General features: G+C 39.7%; 1 protein-coding gene across 5 annotated transcripts in view; it reads left to right on the top strand.

Moving 5' to 3' along the window:
* SLCO1A2 (solute carrier organic anion transporter family member 1A2) overlaps window positions 1–21,444 on the top strand; it is a 105,248-nt gene that overhangs the window by 55,949 nt on the left and 27,855 nt on the right. For 4 of the 5 annotated variants that reach the window (XM_058655761.1, XM_058655759.1, XM_058655758.1 and 1 more), the window contains exons 2-5: window positions 8,413–8,605; window positions 8,941–9,062; window positions 13,963–14,104; window positions 17,943–18,075. In XM_058655761.1, the coding sequence (XP_058511744.1) occupies window positions 9,003–9,062; window positions 13,963–14,104; window positions 17,943–18,075 (335 nt within the window). In that variant the 5' untranslated portion in view covers window positions 8,413–8,605; window positions 8,941–9,002. Of the gene's footprint in view, window positions 1–4,221; window positions 4,315–8,412; window positions 8,606–8,940; window positions 9,063–13,962; window positions 14,105–17,942; window positions 18,076–21,444 lie in introns of those variants that run through there. The other variant, XM_058655760.1, reaches the window with a different exon arrangement.

Below are 21,444 nucleotides of genomic sequence, written 5' to 3' on the forward strand. Positions count from 1 at the left end.
AAACCACAATTTCTTGAATAAAGGGTTAATTTGAAAGTTATAGCAAGGGAAGTAAAAAATTATCTGGAAACATCTTGTGAACATAAAGTCAAGAATGTGCAAACCATAATCTGCTGTCCTTGCAGGGTGCACATCAGCAAGGATGTGCCATCAGAAGCAGAGCTGGGAGTTGAGTTCATGCACTGTGATGTGGCATGTGTGTCCCGAGTTTCACTTTAAAAGCCATGCTACACGATTGAGTCACACTGGTGTTTTCTGAACTTTGCTCTGGCTTTTAGGCTTTGAAGGAAATACCAGCTTGTTTTCTGCATGCTGTGTGTGAATAAATAGAAAAAAAATGAGGTAAATGAAAATAGTACATGGTGTTGAAAATATCACAGCACTAAACAGTTACTAGAGAAAGTATATTTTTTGCTAACAAGTCTTTCCTATTGGCAAACCTTCCAGCTAAATTCTCCATATGGTTGCTAAGTCATCTCCACATTCACCATATTGTGTGCAAGGTAGTATGGAAAGAGGAAAAAATGCATTAATGGAACTCTATCTACCTAGAAGGAAATAGCAGGAATGAGGAATACTAATTTTATCTTTTACTCTTTTTCTCCTTTCCCCACAGAAATAGTTTTGCATTTGACTTTTTATTGTAAGATTTTGAAGCATTCACATAAACTATTTAGTGGTAGTTGAGACTATGCATGTGTCATCAAATAAGTAAACTGAATAAATCCCTCAAGATTTGGTTAGCACATCTGTGTTGACAGTGATGCAAGAGTGATTAACATTGTCCCATCAGGATCAAAATCAGTTATTTTGATAACTAAATTGATACAGCATAGATTACAATGTATACACTTGTACAGTGGATGTTAGTTATTTAAAAAGATGGTAGAGTTCTAGTTCATACGATATTACGATATTATTACGCGCAGCTAATTCCCCAAACCTGGTTCTTTACCCTGAGCTGAAACACGCCAGACGCAACGAGGTATCTTAGGAGGTTTATTCCAACGGGGCAGGAACGGGTAGGGGTGGTGAAAATCAGGAGGAGAAAAAAGGGGAGAGGAGAGAGAGGGAGAGACCAGAGAGAGAGCAGAGAGACCAGAGAAGGAGGGGTAAGAGAGAGGGATCATAAGAGAGAGCCACACCTGGGGTGGGGGGCTTTTGTCTGCTAGGTGTAGGGGGTGGGGATTGGGAGGGATTGAGGGCAGACCCCCAGTGGATTGTGGCCTGCAGGTGAATGCCTAGGGATGATTGGCAAGTGGGCAGAGTTGGGGAGGGGGCTGGAAGATTGGGAGGTGGGATTCTCAGGTGGAATGCCAGGTTACATTTGATGGGTGGACGGCTAGGCCGGCGCGAACTTCATGAGCTGTGAGGAAGAAGGAATGGTGCTGGGTCCAGGGAAGGCTATTGGAATAACTCCTTATAGTGGAGGCCTGACTTATGCAATTAGTTAAGCTGAATTTTTTTTTTACTATTGGAAATAAAAACAGCATTAAAGATTGAATGAATAGTATCTGAGAATATGAATAACTACCCATCATGGGATGTTGATTACAGGCCAGTTTGTTATACATTTGACATACCTTATTGAAGTTTACTGCAGGGATTATGGCGGCATTGATTATGTGTTTATCTGGCTTCCGTACTCTCTGTAGCCCAAGAGATTGACCTTGACAACTGCTTTTCCTTGGCTGCCTTAGTATATAGTGTGCTGCTAGGTTGTGTCATTGGGAGTGTGAGAGAGATTCGAGTTGTGATGGGAAAAGCCAGGGCGTTATTTCCCATCACTGTCTTCCATGGTACCTGTGACAATGGCTGTGCCTCTTCAAGGACTATGACTCCTGAGTCTCTGCCCTTGGCTTTTCTGATACAGCCTGTGGTTTGGGAGTGACTGCCCATTGCTTTGAATCTCTAAGATGCTTACCATCTATTGTTTGGTTTTTGAACTCTAGTGATAATTTTTCAACTACGTTTCCATATTTAATTCCATGTTCTGAGTTATATCTGGAGCATGACAAATATGAACACTGTCTTCATATTACAAAGTGACTTGTAACAAAAACAGTTAATTCAAAGCAAGGCTTCTAAATCAGTTGTACCTAATCTCAAAGCCCTAGTATTTAAATCATACTGTATCCAAATACAGTCCAAATTAATATCCAAGTGGGTAGTTTTCATTATTAATTTTTAAAAAGGTTTGTTTATTCAAAAGCCTGAGTGACACAGAGAAAAGGAAAAAGAAATCTTCTGTCCATTGGTTCTGTCTCCAGATGAATGCAATGACTTGGGGTTATGTCAGACCAAAAGCAAGAGACTGAAACATCATCTGGGTCTGTCATGGCTGGCAACAAGGGCCCAAGTATTTGTGCCATCTTCCTCTGGTTTCCCAGGCACATGAGCAGGGAGCTGCATTGGAAAAGGAATAGCCAGGACTTGAACTGGCACTCCAATATGCAATACAAGCGTCACAGACTCTTAGATGTCATTAATTGCTTCTTCCAGTTATGTAGCTTGGAGTGTCTGTACTGTGACAGTAACTACCTATCATCATTTAGTTAGCAAAATGTCTTCCCTAATAGTTTATATGCCACTTGAGAGCAAACACATGTTATTATTAATCTTTGTATCCCCAGCACTGACTACTAGAATGTAGTACAGCTTTAATAAATATTTGTTGAATGAAGGAAGAATAATCACTACTGTTGTGATAGAAATTATTTTATTCCAGTAACCAGACCAGGTTTCTGATGTAAATTTTATAACCCAATCCTCATAATACTTTTAACAAAGCAGGCAAAAATAGCCCAACATCAGAGATCAGGAAAAACAGGTCCCAAGAGTTTGTAAACAACTCATGACCAGTCTTAGATCAAATGCAGACTAACTGAATTCCAGGGTCTGACATTTCCACTATATGTTGTTGCTTCATTACATCCAGTCATATGAATATTAAAAATACCTAACTGAGTTGATAAAATTATAAGTATTTTATTGGATTTTCAGGTATTTTTGGAGCCTTGTTAACTTACAAAAGCTGTTTCTATAAGAGAAGGAATTTGAGAACCTTCAATTAACTAAAGGTAAAAATCTATGAGTATACAAAGGAAAGAGAAGCATTACGATAGTAATCTGAAGAAATTAAACAGTTCCTGCTGCTGTCACAGATAAATCAGGGTTGGATAGTCATCAAAGTGGTGAAACAGATTTTTCTCAGAAACCATTTTAGTATCAGAAAAGAGATCTCAGCTTAGGCCTGGGCACAATTCCAAGTCCTGCATTGTCCAGTGGGGATTAGAGCCAAGAAGCAAAGAAGAGGGTAGTCTGTGGAAAATTACCTAACAGAAAAATCGGGCATAGGGGAGGACCTGGGCTAAACTGACTTGTTGAGGTTCTTGCTGAAGGCAGGCCAGGGTGATCATATATCATTGGCAGAGAGAGGGAGTTGGTGGTGGGAAGGACAGGTGGAAAGCCAAGAGATAGAAAGGAGAATCGAGAATAAAGACATTGGTAAAATATTTAAGTGATCACATATCAAGCGTGAATGAGCAGGATTCTTCCTCCAGCTGGTCAATGAAAGGTTAGATTTCAGACACCTAGAGACTAAGAGGATGCTGACTAGATTGGGGTTCAAGAGTGTGTATTGCTGTCCCAAGTGTGGGCAAACGAGTTACTTCCTTAATTTCCTGATCTATCTTTAGAATCATATGCTATGGAATATGACAAGGATGATACTCACAACTAGCTCTCCTAATCCTAGTAATCATGTGTCAGTTTGACTTTTCTGTGTTTTGGCTGTTGTCTGGAATGGGGGCATCACCCCAAGCAGCAGTGAAGGATCAGTGACTGTTGAACTGGCTGAGCTGCTGATGAAAGATTTTGTTTGTTTTTCTGTGAGTGCTAGTCTTTGCAGAATGAAATCATGTGTATGACTGATATATACAATGGACTCAATAAGTTTCTCATTTAGGTTTTCCTGGAGTGATAAGCTCTAGTTATCTTCTCTGACTGGAACAAAGTAAAATAATACACATTTGGGGAGGTTGAGTTGCCAAATTCAATGCTTTGTTGTTGTTTTTCGGACAAGAATGAACCAATGAAAGCAAACGGAGTCTTTAGGCATCATACAAAAGGTCATTGTTGATTGTCCATGTGCTTCCTTGGCATGTACTTGCTTGTTTTGATATTGGTTGAAATTGCCGCAGCTGAATATCACCCGAGTTGCTGTTCACTTCTCACACAGCCAGGAACTTATTTGGATATCTTGAAAACAAGTGATTTCCATAAGATTTTGCTGGTGTGACTCTTTTTTCTCAGGTAAAGGATATCTCCTAAGTCTTATGCATGTGTGTGACACTAGCTTTACTATGCTAAAACTGTTATTATTTTTTTATTAATTCAGTTCTTCAGAATGATGTGAAGTAATGCATGTGTTTCTCCAAGATGATTTCTAATTACCACATACTAGGCCAATATCGTTAGCACTGGGGAAGAAACATAAAGAGGATTATTTATCCATTTTGAGTAAAATTGTGTTCCATTGTGATTGACACTTGTCATTAAGGGCTGGCAGCCACAGAATGTCAAAACTCAAGGGTAGCTGTTCAGTGACCACAGTTAGGTGAGACTTAAAAAATTCTGCAGACCTGCTGCACAACAATGTATATGTACACAGTTAACAATTCTGTATCATATACTCTTTAATGTTTGTCAGATTTTGCCACAATAAAATAAACAAAACCACCTAGAGTTGTGATCATGATAGATGTGTGCATGCATATTAAGTTATTGCTTGGTACCATTCGAGCGCCAAGGAGCAAGACGAGGAATACAATAACTCCCCATTTAGTACCACTCCAGCAAGTCATTTTCACTAGCATTGCTGATTGACTGAGCTTTGTTAGCAGTGATGTGTGGGCTTGGAACAGAAGTGACTGTGTAAATAGCCCTGTGGTGGCAGAAGGGGAGTGTTCACATGCCTGGCATTTGCATCCATCTGAAAACTCACTTTCCTGGTTTGTGGTCAACGTGCTCAGTGGTGATTGTTGGCATTAACCATTGGATTTCATGGATTTTGTGGATTGAAGGGAATAACTTTATGAATTTGTTCTCCTACCTGCAAATATTTAAAATGTACCTGAGAGGATGACATTTTTACTAAGTAGGCCAGCAAGTCAGAGAAGACTTAGGATTGACTTGATCACATTAAATTCTTTCTAAGAGCTTAGCTTAAAATACTTCTGTTTATCTCAGGACAGAGCTTTATAAAAACTCTGAGAAAGAAGAAAAGAGAGAGAGAGAACCAAACCTTCAAGGTGTGGTAAAACACACTGCCTCAGATAGTTACTTAGGGTTGCAATTCATGGAAGGACTTTGAAAATTCTTATGTGGTAACTTTCTGTATCACTAGGTCAAATTCTGTGCGCCTTAGCTGTGCATGAAAAGCAGACATAAGTGCATGTTCTTAGTTAACGAAAACAGCGATGACAACTATAACATGAATGAAAAACTTTATTATTTGATAAGGTATAGGGAGATTAGATTTTAGCAGAGAGAAGGAAGAAGACAGACTGGGATCTTGATGTGTGAGAAGAAACAGTTGAGAGGTTTATGATGAGTCTACATTTGTATTTGCTGTGATTTTAAATATATATTTTAAGTATATATATTTTTAAATTTTAGATGATGTTTACATAGTCAATCAAGGTGGGAAGGATCTAGGATTAGGGAGAAGTGAGTGTGATCACTGCTTGCAAACTCTTCTTCCCATTTCTAGGGGGAAAGAGGGGATAGGAGAATAGGCCTTATCCAACCTCCCAACCATCCCAGTACCTGAGGATGGGGAAAAGCCATTGGGTATCAACCCTGGTTCACAATGTGGCACATGCTCCAAGGATTCTGCCCAGCTGGATACGATAGTTCTAAAATGTTAGTCCTTCCAATCTATAGGTGAGGAATCCCTTCCAATGTCCATTGGCTGACACAACTTTATAGTCTTCACTTGCCCAGATATTTTTTGTCATCGTTTGGCTGGGGTAGTTGTCCATCTCTTCAGTTCTCCACTCTCTGCTGTGGTACCAAATGTCCTCTGCAGGCCCCAATGGGTTACCATGTCCTCCAAGTGCACCGTGATCTGCCATCGAGCTCATGGACCTGAATCAGGTGACCTGAGCCAAGCCGGATCCCCCCAGCCCTGGGACTCACAGATCTAGCAACCACCTTACTGGCAGGCCCAAGGTCCCTCTGTCCCTGGAGCTCATGCATCTGGCACCCACAGCCCCCAGACTGATATGGCTTACCTCTCCTCAGCCTCTACCAGTGGATGCTTCAGTCTAGTTCAGCCCAGCCTGCACCCAGTTCCAGCTTGTGCTGGTTGGTGCTGAAGCCCAGCCTTGCCCAGTAAGTCCCCAGTCCCAGCTCAAGTGTGAACTGGCTGGTGTTGCAGCCCAAACTTGGTCCCTCCTGCAACCAATCCTGGTTCTCAGATCTGCCAGTGGATGTTACATTCTGACTCGGCTTGGCCCACCCCCTGATCTGACCCATATGTATGCTGGTAGGTACCTGTCTAGTTTGGGCTGCTCCTTGCCTTGGTTTTTAAGCTGATCTGCAGGGACTACAGCCTGATAAAGGAGTTCACTAAGCTCCTCTATCCAGTCTCCTCCAAGTGGCAGATCTTATGGATACTGGTGGGTCCCTGGCCCAGGTTGACTTTGTCCAATTGACTTTGTCCTGGCGTGAACAGTGTCCTTGCCCAATCAGCCCGTACCCTTTCTGGTTCTTACTGTTGGCTGTTGCATCTAGCCACACATGGTCTGTGCCCAGACATAGTTCTTACATGGCTCAGCAGCAGTTGATACCTAGCCTATCATATTCTACAACCACCCTGATTTTAATGAGTACCAGTGTGTGCTGGAGTCTAGCCCAATTTGGCCGTCCCAGACTCAGGCCACACCCATGATAAAGAAGATTGCAGCCATGTTCAGCCCAGGACAACGCACCAATTCTAGCTCTTGCATTCACCAGTGGGAATTCCAGCCTAACCAGGGTGTCCCTTCAGCTCCCCAACCAGGCCTGTTCTCAGCCACAGTTCTTGTGCGTGCCAGTGGAGATTGCTGTTCCACATGGATGAGCCTACATACTTGCATGCAGATTCTACCCCCAGACCTGATTCACTGATGTATTTGTCTACTTCATGCCCAGTCTCACAATATCCATTCCCTTTTCTGACGCTCTGGTGGGTTTCATGTTGTAGCCTTTCAAGTAGAGTAGCCTTGGCCATAGAAGTACCAGAGAAGTCATTCCTCACCTGAACATGAACCCTAAGGTCCGTGCTCATCCCCACCTGTGCCATCTCCCAGAGTCACTGCAAGTTCCCAGAGTGCACTACCAAGTGGTACCCAGGATGCCTGGCCTGGATTCCCCCAGCTGCAGTCACGCATCTAGGAGATTTCAGCCCACACTGACCTGAGCTCTCCCCAACCAACATGGCAGCGGTGGATGGATAAATCAAGTGTTTCTATTCTTAGAAAATTTATTCGGTTCTATTTGTTTTTCTCAAAACTAGTATCATGTTCTTGCATAACAGCTAAGACGATTTGAAATTTTATGTGGAAGATTTCATGCTGAGTTTGTGTGTACATGTGTTCAGAATGAACCAAGTGTGTCCATAGCTTTCCTCCATAATCTATGATTGTGTTCATTTTTTACAACCTCATACCAAGGTATGTGAATTTCATCCTGCACTTACTCCTTTTCATTATGTTTTATTTAAAGGTTTAACCTTAAAAAATGAAAAAAGTTTAACTTCCTCAGATGAAAGTATCAGTTAGGATCTGTGTCCAAGTACCCTCCACTACTAGTAGTACGTTCCGCTCTCTAAGTAGTTTATTTTTTCTACTGGACAATTCTGGACAGTTGATTTCAAGTGCTTTGCACAATGACAGGAATACAGTAGACTTTGATTAAATATTGGCTGTATCTGAGACACTGGGAGAAAAACCATTATTCATACATAATTGTTCTGCACCTTTCAACTTAAAATAGATTTGCTAGAATAAGTATTAGCAAAGTAAAATGCTTTAGTTTTGGTACAAATTATAGTGGTACTTTGAAGACATAATGTAGAAAAAAAAACTCCTTTAGGTTCAACTAGAGACAAAAATGAATAGAATCTAACAGGTTTTGTCATCTTTCTATTTTGTATGTATGATGCATGCCTAAATACTAAACATACATTCAGATGCACATATCTATACCCACTATGTTTACCATGTTGCTTGAACCTATATACCTATCTCAATTGATGTTTGCTTTCTTTCCTAAACCTTAGAATGGCAGGATTCCTTTTGAGATCATAGAATTATTTGGTATTTTTACTTAGACTACTTCCATGCTTAACATTCCATGTCTCCCCAGGTTTCTGGAAATCAACAGTGCATCAGAAAGTGTTTCCCCTCCTGAGACTCCAGGGAAGTCTTGGAATCCAAAGAACTTGAAGAGGGCGCCTAGCCAAAGAAAGATTGTTGAGCCTTCCTGGGCTTCCTGAAGCTGATTTTGAGAACAAACACAAATCAAAGTCTTCTGTGTTCTTAAAAGCAGCAATTTTCATGTAAGTCCAAGGAGCATACTTTGATTCTATTTGTTTTGGCCAAAGAAATAACAAGCTTTGTTTTAACCATGTAGTTATTATTTTGCAAGGGGTGGGGGAGTCATAACAAGTTATTTCTTAATCTCACCGAAAACCTATTTCATGCTAAGTTTTTCGATGTAAGATCAACAACTAAATCTCTCCTAGTGCCATTCTTTTCTAGATCTTAATCAAAACCTTCTGAGGTAATTTTGGTAATACAATGATTTCTACTTACATTGCATGTTATTCAGTAATTTTTTTCAAAAGCGTGACTTGAAATTTTGTCATTTAATGTATTTTTGCTTTCTTAAAAGGGTGGAGCTGAAGAATAGCAAGATTTAAAACATAAATACCTTGAGACACTCAGAAGAGCAACATGGGAGAAAGTGAAAAAAGGATTGAAACGCATAGAATAAGATGTCTGTCCAAGATTAAGGTACAGAATTCATTTGTGTTGCTTGTATGTGTGTGTACGTGGGGGGAGTGTGCATATGCAAATTAGAAAATGTAATCCCTGTGAAATGCTCATATTTGCATGAAATAATTGAATATTAATATACTACTTTATTTAGTGATTTCTTTAAAAGAGTTGACTTTTTGACCAAGGGTGTGTCCAAATACGATTATTGACTTTGGCAATTTCATCACTAATGATTTTGAACAACTTAAATGTTAGATAGGATGTATAGCTTTCCTTTCCAGTGTACATGATAGTCTAGATTATTTACTTTCTTAATCAAAGGGCAGAATAAAGTCCATCTTGAGGGGCTTTTAACCCTGTGAAAGGTCCGGGTCACTTCTGAAAAACAGTTGATTGGACAGAAAGTGTTGTAGTTCGTAGGCAGAGATTAAGTCACAGTGACCCAGGAAAGCAAATGTTTTCTTCCAATTCTGGCAATGTAACAATCATTTTTTGCAAGACAGTGCTCATGTTAACTGTTCTGATTGTTTTTATGATTTCAGAGCAAAATCTTTTTTTATTGCTTCCAGTTTTACATTTCAACAATATTTGACTTTATTTTAAACCAAGGACTGAGCATTTGTCGTGTCTGCACTACTGTTTAAGTTCCTACTTGAACACACTGTCACCTGTTTCTCCCTGTTACAATCTCATTTTCCTTGCAGATGTATGTGTGTGTATTTATGTATTACACAAAATGGAGAAGTTCTACATGTATCTATAAGTTTGCTTTCACATGAAACCATGTGTTAATTGATGAAAAAATAGTGTCCTTCATGGTCCCACAATTCTCATGTCCTTCTCCTATTATTAAGTGGTTAAACACACGGATTTGTTGCCCCCATCCTCTGAGTTCCTGTCCAATTTTTAGCTGAGATTTTCTCTGTGACATTGGGCAAGGTATTACCCTCTTCATTGTTCCCATTTTCTCATATGAGAAGGATGATAATACTACTAGTTTCTAGAATTAAAAAAAAATTCCTTTTATTTTAAAGGCAGAGTGACAAAATGGAGAGAGAGAGAGAGAGAGAGAGAATGAGAATGAATCTTCCATTCGTAATCCCCTCTCTGAACACTGCTGGCTACAACAGCTTAGGGGTGGAGGCCAGGCCTAGGCAGGGAGCCAACTTTCCTATGTGTCTGACAAGGACTCGGGTATCTGAGATGTCTCCCAAGCACTTTAGCAGGAAGCTGGATCAGAAAGAGATGGTGGGATTTGATCCCTAGGCACTCTGATATGGGGATGTGGGCATTCCAAGAAACCACTTAACTCACTACAACACGATGACTGCACCTAGGATTCTTTTTAATGATGATAAAATGACTGGAGTATTATAAGCATAAAATATTGTAAACATTTATTGCAAAGGCAGATTTAACAGAGGAGAGACACAGAGAAAGATCTGCCAACTGCTGGTTCACTCCCCAGATGGCTGGAATGGCTGGAGCTGAGCTGATGCAAAGCTGGGTGCCAAGAGCTTCTTCCAAGTTTCCCATGTGGGTGCAGGGTCCTAAGGCATTGGGCAACCCTCACTTCTTTCCCAGGCCATAAGCAGGGATCTTGATGGGAAGTGGAGTACCAGGGACACAAACTTGTAACCAAATGGGATGCTGGCACTTGGAGATGGAGGATTAACTTGTTGAGCCAAATTGCTGGCCCCAACGTTAAGTAAATCTTAGGTGTTACTGTTAATAGCATTTGTGGAAAAAAGCCAAATCAGTATTATCCATTCACAACAGGCTTTTTATTTAATTTTTGATTACTCGGAAGTTTGGCAAAATTAGATTACGATATGATAATATAAGTGCAAGTTTTATGTAGAAGTTAGAGGTAATTGGTTAATAATCAAGAGATTGTTTCTCTGTACTTATGCATTTGCTCATTAAGAAAAAAAGATTGTCATATAAGGACTATCCCTAGCAAATTTGCTTTGACTTCTAGGGCATTTTTGTTAAAAGGTAGTAAGACTAACTTTATAAACAAGGAAGTTTTAAGGCATGAGACATGAGTAGAAACACTCAATTGCTTCTTTTAATCTGTGCATAAAACCAAATAACTTAGGAAATTTTTAGGGTTTTTAGGGAGAGTATAGGGGTAATATTTAATTCAGTATCTTTTAAAAAATTTGAAAGTTATTTTCTCCAATCTGATTTGTGCTTTATCTGGTAGACCTTGCTTTTAAAATGGAATTATGTGAGAATCCTTTTTTCCCCTTGTTTTCTGTGAAGGTTTGAAGTGGGAAGAGAGACAAAATGTACACAGAAACTTTTCATGAAAATACTGATGGCTGGAGATAAAGCTAGATGAACTTGAATCCATAAAATGACCTTCATTCCTATTAAGCTTGATACTCAATTTTCCCAGATTGTTTTCAGATAATTTTTTAATTCAGATTTCCCTAAATTAATTGGTTTAGGTGTATGCGGAGGTCTGAATGTTTGTGATCACTCGCCTTCAACTGTTGAAACTCTAACTCCCACAGTGATGATAGTGGAAGATGCGGCCCTGTGAGATCACAGGTCACAGGTCGCAGAGGTGGAGCCCTTCTGAAGGGGGACTGCACTTCCCAGACATGAGTACATTACTGTGCAGTGCATGGTTTCCTGTCTGGACAGAGATAATATGCTTAATCCCATTAGAGCTCCTCATTTCTCACACCATATTGATAATATATTTTTAAAAATGACTGATAGTTAAATATTCTACAGCACAGTTACAAATACATTTGTCTGAGAATTAAAGTTTAAGTGCAATTACTTAATCTTCAGGAAACACAACTAATACTAGTCTTCCAATATTTCAGAATCCACATGAGAGATAACACCTTTTAGCTCTTAGAAGGAGGCCACAATTGTTCTAATACCTAAATCTGGCACAGAAATTAAAGGAGAAGGCTATAGAAAAATATCTGTATTTGGATATTTGTTACAAACAAAATGATCAATTTAAAAATTAACCTACCACATATTTATTGAATTTCAAAATAGGTTTCCAAAAGCCTTTACCCTATGACCCATAGTTGATACTAGAGACCCCAAAATAAATAATATGTGGCTTCAGTTTCTGAACTGTTCACAGTACACACATGGAGGAACTGTGGGCCTCTAGATGCATATGGTTCAGAGTAACAAGGGCTGGGAGAGAAGTAGGTATTAGTAGGCTGGGAAAATATGTAAGTGATCAAGACCATCCAGAGAACAGTGACAGGACACTTCAGGGTAGAAATGTTGAAAGAAATGAGTCTTAGAAATTGAGTAGGTATTTTACTAAATACATAGTGGATTAAAATCACATGCCAACTGTGTATTTGTTAGAAAAATAATTAAGCTCCAAATTAATGCTAGTGGTGTGTGGAAGAGAGGTTGGGGGTGGGAAAGTCTGGAGAAAACTAAAAGTGATTGCAGTTGCTCAACATTGCTTGAGAATATCAACAAGCTAATAGTGAAAGGTGCAGTAAAGAGTGAGCTTGAAAATAGAAGGCAGGGCAGAAATTCATCTCTGGAATGAGAATGGATCCAAAACCATGGGAGGAGGGACTTTATTATAAAGGAGAAGGGACAGTGATGCTTCTAAAGCTAGAAGGACGTGGGCATGGAGACTGAGATAATTTTGCAGGTGAAATTGGTGATATCAAAGAGTATGTGGCTGATTGGAGACTACGAATCAGGTTAATGAACAATTTTGAAGTAGATGAAATGCAGAAGATAAATGTTGGGTTAAATCAAGAGTGAAATTATAGCAGGTGTAAGAATTAGGTTTTTAAGGATTTGAGTGTGCTGGCTAGAGGTCAAGAGGTCTGCCAGGATGGAAGTATCATCAGGGGATATCTTTAAGTAGGGTCAAGAAAAAAGACCTTTGGCTTGCAGTTGAAGGTGGCTGTTCAGGTTAACATAATCTGATCCACACTTTATTGATTTTAAAAGAGTAATCTACATAACTGTAATATTACACAGTATACAGCATTCTTGTTTTCAAATCCTCACTAATTTTTTTTTCTTTCAGATTTAATAAACCTAACAGAATTTTAATTCTGGTAGTCAGGTTTTTTTTATTTGTGAATTTTGACTTGATGTTTTATTATTTTTAAATGTATTTATTTGAAAGAGTTAAAGAATCTTCCATCCATTGGTTCACTCCCCAAAGGCCGCAGTGACCAGAGTTGTCAGTCCGAAGCCAGGAGCTGGAGCTTTTTCTGACATCTCCCACGTGGGTGAAGAGGCTCCACTGCTTGTGCCAACTTCCCCTGCTTTCTCAGCCACCTTCTCAGGGAACCGGATCAGAAGTTGAGCTGCCAGGATCTGAACCAGTGCCCATGTGGGATGCTGGCCCTGCAGGCAGTGGATTTGCCTGCTTTGTTGCAGCACTGGCCCTGCTTCGTTTCTTACAAATCATAACATAATTGTTCACAATCTTTCTGGAACACATAGAAAATGTGATTTTTTTCAAAACATGCTTTGTTTTCATTAAAGAGTGTATATGTGTGTGTGTGTGTGTGTGTGTATATAAATATATATAAAGTGGGTGTATATTTATGTGTGTGTATATATAAAACAGTATTATAGTGCTAAAAACCTATTTGAATCAAGAGCTATACTTACTTTGAGTGGCTTTGTTTCTATTTGTGTTTAAGGTGTGCCTATAGAATGAGAAAGCTGCAAAATACAGTATCACTAATTCATTAGTGTTACATTGAGTTTTCAGAGAAAACATACTATAAGGGATAAGAAGGGCAGACTATACTTTAAAGTTTTTGTAGATTCAAGTATTACTTAATTGGAGACCGTCACTCAGTGGTGAAAGCCTTTTGTCAGTAGATACAAGTATGTAATTTAAAAGGTCATTCTTCTCATGTTTTCTTACGTTTTTTATTCCTAGATGTTTCTGTTGGCAATCACGTGTGCGTATGTATCCAAAACATTATCTGGATCTTACATGAATTCCATGCTCACACAAATAGAAAGACAATTCAACATCCCAACATCGCTGGTTGGATTTATTAATGGGAGCTTCGAGATTGGTAATGGATTATTTTTGAATTCATCTTTTTTTTTTTTTTTGCATTTTGTTTTCTCTATGCTGCAAACTTGAATTTTTTTTTTCAAAAAATGCTTAATTATTGATTAATGAGAAAGTCTGGACAAAGAGGACTGTATGTCACATGACTGCATTTACATAAGGTCCCAGCTTATGTAAATCAGTCTCTGTGTGTGTGTACATTCATACGTATGTGTGTATATATTCACTCATTATTTTATATGATACAGTTTTGTAGGTTCAAGGATTCTTCCCTCCCCCACGTTTTCCCCTGTCATCCCTTTTCCCACCCATAATGTCCTCCCATTTTATAATGGTAGTATTGTCCTTCAGTAACAGGTACAAAGTTAGCTTTCTGCTGTTTATCATGGCATTGTAGATAAAGACAAAGATACAAGACCTAGTATCATACTGTCAAAGTCTGTTTAACCGATTCATTGGGAGTTATTTTATTCAGGAATAGAGATGTCTACTGTAACATATCTTCAGTTCCTGGTATGCTAGAATCCATTGTACAGTTCATCTACACGTTAACCTATATATCTGCTTGTTTTATATTTTGCATGAAGGTTATGTTAAATCAGAGATAAAATATGATGTTTGTTCTTTTGGGACTGGGTTCTTTCGCTGAGCATAATGGTCCCCAATTGGGGACCATTGATAGGATTTCATTATTTTAATGGCTGTATAGTATTCCCTGAAGTAGATGAACCACAGTTTCTATATCCATTCTTTTTTCAACCAGCATCTGGGTTGCTTCTATGTCTTTGCTATTTTAGATTGTGCTGCTAGAAATATAGGAATGCAGGTTGTTTTTACATATGGAGATTTCATTTCATTTGATATATTCCCAGGAGTGGGATAGCTGGGTCTAAGGGCAAATCAATTTTCAGTTGTCTGAACAACTCAATTTTCAGTTGAGTCTTTTGGTTCCCCTGCATAGAGAACCATGTCATCTGCAAATAGATAATTGGACTTGTTCCTTTCCAATTTGTGTTCCTTTGATTTATTTTTCTTGCCTAATAACTCTGGCTAGTACTTACAATATTGTAATAGCCTGTTGGTTGCTGGTATAAGTAGCAGAGTATCCAGAGTATTCATATGTAGATTTACCACTTGATAGCCATACGGAAACTAAGTGCTCCATCTTTTTGGTTAGAAGACACTGTAGAGATGAAAGGCATACTTTTTTCTAAAGAAAAATGTAATATTTTTCCTCCACCATGCCTAGCATGTGAATGGGTCTCTCTTCTAAATACAGAGGAAAAAGAAACTGCTTTTATATGCCAAGTGTATTTCAGAGACAGTCTCTAGGGCAGAGTAAAATGTCCTCATCGGTTCTGGTTTTATGGCTGACTGGGATCATGTAAGACCAGAGAGGAAAAATGAAGGAGGAAGGAGTTCTTTCAGGAACAAAGCTACCCAAATGACACTCATTTTTTTTTTGTTTTTTTTTGTAATGGCTTCAACTTGTTTCTAAGTGGAAATTTCTTTTAACATGTTCAACCACTATTCAAAAGAGAAATCAAGGCTGAGTAGAGGTCACACCAAAATAGATGATGTTTCATCCTCTCTCCTGATATTCCACACCCTCTCCTTTAGCCCAAAACCTGCATGCTAGATTCCAGCAACAGAGTTAGAACTAACTCCTTATGTAGTTTTTTGTGCAGATTTTGCTCACAAGGTATTGAGGTTGCAGATGTAAAATAATACTTCCATTTGAAGGAAGAAGTGTGGCAACGTAGATTTATGTATGATCCAATAGGAACAGAACAGCACGTACAACCTCACTCACAGAAGAAAGACTCTTGGAGGATGTGTGAAAGTTTTCAAGATGAAGGAATGAGGTTAGCCAAGTGTGAAAGAGAATCACAACAGAAGAAAAACAAAAGGAAAAGGATTAGCCATCGTAGGAGCTTTTATGTAGAATAACATTCAGCCCAATGTTCCTGGCTGGCTAAGGTCAAGGTGGAGATTGTTAGTTTGTGAGCATTCTCCAGGGTTTTCATGTATGTCCCTTTCTCCAATCCTTGCTTATAATGATTGCTTTAATGACCAAGCAAGGCCACTGGAATGTTGGACTCACACTCATATGTATAGAATACCTATGAATTGCCAGCTGTGGCCTGCTGGAGATCCGATCCTGGCCTCAACATGCATAGCTTTGATGCTAGAGTTCAGAAACGGGGAGAGGCCAACGTGGCTGATGTGGAAATAGAAGTAGAATGCAGCCTGGACTATCCCAGCCTGTTCCCAGCCCCACTATCCATGAGTATCAGTGAATTCCATGCCTAGTTTGTCCCACCATCTTCCCCAGCTCTGAAGGAAACCAGTGGATATTACAGTCCCATGGGGGTGAGCCCATATAATCCCCACAGAATCTACCATTAAACCCAGTTATCTTGCATACAGGTTAGTGTCATGACCCAGTCTAATGAGTCCTATCCCCTATCCCCCTGTTCTGATAATCGGGTGGGTACTGTGGTCTAGTCTTGCCAGGTAGGCCTCCCCATCCTTAACTTTGTGTGCTAGTGAGTGCTGGGCAGTGCTAAATAGCCCAGTGCAGGGCTGCCGTGTGGTGGGTGCATTGATTTGACCCAGAAGGTTCTTCAATTTCCTCCTGGAATCTGCTCTGTCTCTGCCCATCTGTTTACTTGCAACTACAGTTGGTTTGTTGGTACAAGTTCCCCCAGAAGTCTCCCTCACCTGAAATGTACCACATCAGTATTTCCCCCTCCCGTACATCCCATACCTCTTCCCTACCCACAAGTGTGTGGGTTCCCCAGCCTGGTCGTCCAGCAGAATGGTGTGCTGGCCCGGATCCCTACCTGCCCATCCAGGACCACAGCACATCCACAGGTCCCAGGCCTGTCCTGCAGCACACATGGGACCCTATACCTGTACCTGCCTGGAACCCAAGCACATGTGCAAGCCCCAAAGCCTGGTGCACCAGCACACCACATCAGCATATCAGGCCCTACCCCCTTCAACCCCTGGCCCCCATCCTCCCAACCCTACCTGCCCATCTGGAACCCAAGCACTTGCATAAGTCCCTAGGCTTGTACTGCCAGCCCTGGCCCCAGAAGCCACCCAAGTGGCATTGGAAGAAGCAAGCTGCCCAAGTGATAGTGGTAGAAGAGGCCTAATTTTCTTTCTCAAAGGTAATTTGTCCTAATGTAATCCCTAAGGTAGAGGGCTACATTTTTCATTGAGTATTTTACTCTTCTGATGCAAACTTTAGACCAAGTTAATGAAGTAGGAGTCCAATTCCTTTTGCTAAATAAAATTATCTGACCTAAGAAGCAAAATTTAAAATACATCTCTGTCTTGATCATGTTGACTAATATAGTTATCTTCAATCGTGTTGTAACACATGGATCCACCTTAAATTGTCCTTTGCTTCTCTTCCTGAGCATCAGAAAACAATGTTCCATAGAGTAGGCACGGAGGAGAGCAGAGGTCGCATAAAAAATAATGTCCATCTTTGTATCTCATCTTGTAAGATTAATAACTGATAGAACCTTTAAAATTTATCAGAACCATTCTTTAGTTTCTTTTACTGGCTTCTCTTCCTCTGTCCTCATGAAATGTTGGTGTCACACAGAGATATGTTAATGTGTTTGTCCACAATTGTGAAACAGAACACTTGTCAGGTCATGGATGAACTTCATTAATTGTCTGACGCACCTGTAGCCACCAGTCTTAAGTTTTGAGATGTTTTGTTGTGCAGCAGTTGCTAGAATGTGAATGATTGAGTTGATATTTGCTTATTGAGATTTTAGTTATGCTTACTGAAATGAGTGCTGTCATTTTTCTCCCAGGAAATCTCTTGTTGATTATATTTGTGAGTTATTTTGGAACAAAACTGCATAGACCTATAGTGATTGGTGTTGGATGTGCAGTTATGGGCTTAGGATGTTTCTTAGAAGCACTACCCCATTTCCTCATGGACAGGTAAGTGTCCAATTTCTAATTTTAGCTTTCAATTCAACATTTTCCTGTGAGAAATAAAGCCTTTAATTTACTCTGTAAGGGTGTGAGAGTGGAATTTTTGAATTTTGTTCTACTGCTCTGTTACACCCTTAGATATCCATGCTTCCACATGTTTTTATGAATTTATGAAAGAAGGATTTGGGACAACTCCTTCGCGGAACTGAGTCTGATGTAATTATGCTTAGGATTTTCCAAAATATGGGATTACTCCAACCTCAGGACCTCTTAAGCAATTCAAGTTACAGTAAGGTTCTGTTCGATTGTAGGTCACCAAGAGACCAGTGTGAAGGTTGATTGCTATTTCAATGTTAACACAGTGATTTATGTACCAAGTTAAAAATGCATCAGCAGGCTTACATAAGAGAAGTCCCATGTCTGTTAGTTGTGCTTTCCAGAGGCAATCAGTGCACCTGTTACTTTTTCTTCTATTTGTCACCATACTTCCCAGTGCGTGCTTGTCTTACCAGGTTTTCACAGTTTAATGTTAGGTAAGTGTACACTCTTGAATCACTTTACAATGGAGATAGATCCCGAGACGGGCATCACTGAGCGCTTTCCTTAATGTGAATGTCATGGAGTGACCTTACACCAACCCTGGTGGCACATTCTACTCATTGTACCATCTGGTTTAGCCTATTGCTTTAGGACAGAAACTCCTACCACACAGCACTATATTGAATACTGTAGGACTGTAGGCAGTTGTACCACCAATACTATGTATTTGTACTTAAACATTGCAAAACAGGAGCCAGCATTGTGATGTGTTGGGTAAAACCACAGCATGCAGAGCTGGCACCCATAGATGGGCTCCAGTTCCTGTTCTGGCTACTTCCCTCTCAGTCTAAATCTCTGCTAATGGCCTGGGAAAAGCAGCAGAATATGGCCCGAGGTTCTAGGCCTCTGTCATCCACGTGGGACATGGGGATGAATCTCCTGTCTCTTGTTTTGGGCCTGGCTCTGCCCTGGCTGTTTTAGCCATCTGGGGAGTGAACTAACAAAAGAAAGGTGTATGACTGTTTCTCTATCTCTCTCCAACTCCCTTTCCCCTCCCTCTCTTTCTCTCTTCAACTGCAACTTTCAAATAACTGCGTAAGTCTTAAAAAAATAAACCCACTGAAATAGCATTGCCACAGTCACACGCGTATTGTGATGCTTAGCAACGTTAGGGTGACTGTGACCCTACGAGGTGATGGGGATTCTTCAGCTGCTTTAAAATTTTGTTTGCACTTCTTTTTAATAATTTGACACAGTAAAACTGTTGATATTTGTGAGTATAGTGTGACATTTCAGTACATGGATATGATGTGTAATGATCAGTTGAGGATAATTTGCATATTGATGTCCTCAGATGTATTATTTATTGTGTTGCAAACATTCTCAATCTGTATTTATCCTGCTGTGCTCCTGAACTTCAGTGATTTCACCTGTTTGAATATCCACTGATCAGCCTCTCTCCAACCTTTCTAACTCTACCAGCCACTATTTTATTCTCATTTGATATCTTTTTCACTTTTATAATTGAGAAAATGTGATGAGTCTTTCTGAGCCTGACTTAGTGTTCAACAGATGGAACTAGCACTGAATGTAAATCCGTCACTGAGATGTCAAAACGTGGCACACAGCTCTGTTGTGCTGCTGTGGGGATAACACAGGCCGTGCTCACACGTGTGTAACGATGTCAGTATTTCCCACCACTGAGCCATGCTGTTATCTTTCCTATGTTGCATAACTTTCTATTTTCTCTGGATTTCATAATCGTCTGATTTTTTTCTTGTCATCAGCTTTCTATGTGTCTTTTGCTCATTCATTATCATATGGTAGGCCAAATGTTCTCCCCACATCAACTATTACTCTGAATTCTCTGCATTCTGAACTGGGAACTCTAGAGCTATTTCACAGATGTTTTCCTGAAAATTCTTTTATTATTATTGGGAATTGGGGATTTGCTCTACCTCTCCTTGAATCTAAGAAGATATTTCTTAACATAGTCTTTGTGTTTCATTTTTGTTTTTAATAACAAAAATCCAATTAGCTTTCTGAGAAAGTATGCAAGGAAAGTATAACATGTAAGATATTTTATATCTGAAAATAATTTTTATTCCTATACCTGATTGTTTGCCAGCACGAAATATAGGTTGAAAATATTTTTTCCCTAGGGACTTAGAAATCATTGTTTCAGTGCTTTATATCTTTTAGTGTTACTAAGAATCCTATGTCATTTTAATCTCTCTGAAATATTTCCTTTATCTGGGAGCTACTGGAGTTTTGTTTTGGATGTCAGGGCTTGAAGTTCCTTATCAGAATGTTGGTACAAACCTCTCTTTCTCTTGTTCTTTTAATTGGGACATTAGGAAAAGTGACATATATTTTCTCCTTAATTCCTGACTTGCACCTGTTCCATGTTAGGCTTATGAATTTTTCACCTTTATTTTCTCTGGTTTTCTAACTTCCTGTCTTCCTGGGGTTCTTGGGAGAGTGAATCTCATTTCCCAAGTCTTCAGTAGATTGTTGTATGCTATCATATTTTTATTTTTCATAGGCTCTTGTTTACATGTTTCTTTTTGAGGAACATCTTGTTGGTTTAAAACATGTGTATTGGTGCCTTTTCCCAGATACTCCATATCTGATTTCTAGTCTCTGTTCCTTCAGTGTACAGTTTGTTGCTTGTTTCTGTTTTAACTGTGATGGGATTCCCTTAAATATTAAGGGAGTCTTAGATATCTGTGAGTATCAGGAGAGAATAGCAACAACAAGTTACTGGTGTGGCATGCATGTTGAGGTCTGGGCTAGTGGAGGATTTCTGCACAGGATGTTGTGTGGAGATACGCCTTGTTTTTTGGATGGCTCAGTTGCATATAATCTCGCATTGGAGTCTCCAATCTGACTTTTGGGAAATAGAAGTTTGGCTAGAAGCCAGATGGAATTAGGAATCTCACTTTTTTGCATGTGGATTTTCAAATATTCCCCCTCCCCCATTTTTAGTATGTTGAATGGCCTCCCTATTTTCACTGTGCTTGTTCAGATTTCCAGTGGCAGAGTAAGGCCCCCAGGAATCTAACTATTCGTAATACACATTTTATTTATTTGTAATTCATTAATATTAAAAGTTTTATTTTATTTGAAGGCAGAATTACAGAGAGAGAAAGTGCTTCCATCTGCTATTCTGTTCTCCACATAGTTGCAATGGCAAGAGATGAGCCGACCCAAAGCTGGGAGCCAGGAGCTCTTTCAAGGTTTCCCACATGGGTGTGGCATCCCAAGGCCTTGAGCCAACCCATGTTGTTTTCCCAGGTCACGAACAGAGAGTTGGATGCGAACTGGAGTAGTCGA

This window comes from Ochotona princeps, chromosome 27 (genome assembly GCF_030435755.1).
Source record: "Ochotona princeps isolate mOchPri1 chromosome 27, mOchPri1.hap1, whole genome shotgun sequence".
Lineage (NCBI taxonomy): Eukaryota > Metazoa > Chordata > Mammalia > Lagomorpha > Ochotonidae > Ochotona > Ochotona princeps.